Genomic DNA, 2,730 nt, shown 5'->3' with positions numbered 1-2,730 from the left:
TATATACACATACACATACACACACACACTACAAATATATAATATACAAAAATTCTGTGCGTCTCCCGGGGGCGAAGCCCCCCTTGTCCTTAAAACCTAGTGACACCCCTGCTGCTGAAATACCAAGTCGTAGCAGGAATGTCCTGAAGGAGCTGAACGTTTTGAGATGTATGAATTGTTGAAAAACTACAAAGCAAAATAGATGCCAAAAAAACAAATTTCATTTCAACCTAACCTAAATATAGTTATTTTATCTTTTACATAATTACGTCTTGCAGTCTGGAGAAGATTATTTATTAGGTTTTTGTGCCTTTAAATTCAAAACGACGCTTTTACTCTGTCGTTAGAAGTTTTTTAACAACGAGCTGAAAACTCTGCCCTGTTTCTGGGCAAAGACAGAGTTAACCTGCACATGCACACCTGTGCTATAGTTAAGCCAGCTGGAGATTAGGAGCACCTATTGTTTAATGTGCCACAGCTTCTGTCGCAGAACTCAAAGCATTGCACGAATCAATGAATGGGACAAGAAAAGACAGACAACGTGACGTTTTATTTCAGTGTCGTCAGTCTGAACCATCCTGGAGGCTCTAATGGCAGCTTTCTTGGCACTTTCCTGTCTTCTTGTTGTAGCAGCGACAGGCCAGGAAAGTCAAACACTTCATGTACTCTTTGAAGTCGAGCGCGCCATCGCGGTTCTTATCCACCCGCTCCATGGCCTTGTCCAAGTCCGCCGCGCCGAGCTTCTCCTGCAGGGTGCACAGGTCTCATTAGGATGCAGCAAAATGAGAATGATTAAGTAAAATAATATATATATAACAGTATGCTTCTTACTTTGAGCTCAGGGTTTTGGATTTCCTTCTCAATCAGCTTCATCAGTTCATCCTTGCTCAGCTTGCCGTCGCCCTGGGAATGCTCGACGAACGCATCCACGATGTTCTTAATGGCGTCTTCTATACGAGGCTTCGACATGGCTGCAAACATTTAATAAACATTATTTGGTTCCAAATCAATAAAAGTAAAAATCATTTACATTTCTTCATAAAGAACATGTCCTGTTGTGCACTCACCTGTTTGCTCTTGCTGTGCAGATGAACAAACTAAAACAACTGATGGGATCGATGTGAAACGACTGACACAGCCTGGTTTTTATAAGAGCCACTGAAACAAGACGTTGTTCATCTGCTCTTTGTTCTCCGCCCTGTCAGTCTGTTTCACCTGTTTCACCTGTTCTGGTTTAATTATTGGGTTGGTCCTAATTTCTTTTAATTGTCGTTTAACACCGCGCCTTTGTTTGTTTGGCACGTTTGTGCGACTGAATGGAGAACTGGGTTTTCAGAAGGTGGAGTCGTAGATAATTTGAGCAGGGGAAATCCTTCTCTTCAAGGTGCGGCTAGCCGGTTGTAAAGGTGTCAGTCGTTGTGTTGTCAGTGGAAATTTACTGTGAGTTGTTCAGATCAGAGGAAAGGGAAAGAAAAATATGTGTGTGATTGTGCAAGAAAAGTTCCCACACATTTGTCTGTGACCCCATTTTATCAGTGTTTATAAAGTACTACAAAGTGATAGTTGAGTGAAAGTAGAAGTATCATACCAAAAAATTACTTTAATAACAGTTAAAGTCTCCTTTAGGAATATTACTTGAGTAAAAGTCTTAAAGTATCTGATATTTGTTGTACTTGAGTATTAAAAGTCAAAGTATAGATACACAAAAATTCTACTTAAGTACAGTAAAGAAGTATTTGAACTTAGTTACTTTACAACTCTGTTTTTTTATCCATCAGTGCTGGATTGTCTGTTTTGTGCAGAAAACACATCCTGACCCACATTCTTAGAATTTTCACCCGCTTCGGATGTTATCATCCATTAAATGGACGTTATCAGGCGTTATCAGTCCCATAGAATGGCTTCCGATGGTCAGCTGGTTAACACGAGGCATAAAAAAACTGGTTAATATGAGGCTTAAAGCCACTAAGGTTAACTTTAGAGCAAATGACATGGTGAACGCTAAAGACACCGCCCTCCAACGGTTGTATATTGCGGCCTTCCAATACAACAATGGGTTAGGTTAGTCGGAGCAGGAGACCAGGGCTCGAGACCGACATGGACACAAAAAATTTATTACAACATGTTTTGCTTATTTACACATTCATTGTCATTGATATATTACCCCACTAGGGGGCACTGTCGGGACAGTCTGAAGCCTAGAAGGCACAGTAGGGACCATCTGAAGCCGTTGAATGGGACTGATAACGTCCATTTCATGGACTGATAACATCAGAATCCCCTGGAATTTTGATCTTTTGCTTCCAGCGGTGTGTTCAGCTAACGACTGTCACTCAGCCGTCTTAGCAGAAGCTAATAGCTAACTGCTACGATGGTCTTTGTCTCCTTCCAGCTGAAGACGGGACCGACTCAAACCTGATGATGTCAGTTTGTTAGTTAGTTGTTAGCACACTTAAAGCTGGCAAAAAATAATTTAGTAGAAGCTAACTGTGAGTAAAACAAAGTTAATCAGCTAAATGTAAAAATTAGTTCCGCTGTTAGCAGTTAGCTGATTAGCACATTTACATCACTGTTTGCTCCCAAACAGCCAAATTGTTTTGAAATCCTGTAACGCATCTAGTTCTTGTACTTGTGGTAACATATTGGTGGACAAGTGGAGGACATGAGTCAAAAGTTGTTGCCACCAGGTTATTAAAATAGTTTGTGTAAAATCTTATATATATATATATA

The 2,730-nt window shown here is 40.4% G+C and overlaps 1 protein-coding gene across 1 annotated transcript; it reads right to left on the bottom strand.

Moving 5' to 3' along the window:
- Positions 1-531: 531 nt before the first annotated feature.
- On the bottom strand, positions 532-1,192 carry LOC106537130 (protein S100-A5). The gene is made up of 3 exons (XM_014034500.1): positions 1,068-1,192; positions 832-971; positions 532-746 (listed from the first exon to the last, which is right to left on the bottom strand). The coding sequence occupies exons 2-3, from the start codon at positions 967-969 to the stop codon at positions 588-590; spliced, it is 297 nt and encodes a 98-aa protein (XP_013889954.1). The 5' UTR covers positions 970-971; positions 1,068-1,192; the 3' UTR covers positions 532-587.
- Positions 1,193-2,730: the final 1,538 nt, after the last annotated feature.

This window comes from Austrofundulus limnaeus, unplaced genomic scaffold (genome assembly GCF_001266775.1).
Source record: "Austrofundulus limnaeus strain Quisiro unplaced genomic scaffold, Austrofundulus_limnaeus-1.0 Scaffold2142, whole genome shotgun sequence".
NCBI lineage: Eukaryota > Metazoa > Chordata > Actinopteri > Cyprinodontiformes > Rivulidae > Austrofundulus > Austrofundulus limnaeus.
This window is presented reverse-complemented; position numbering and strand designations above follow the sequence as displayed.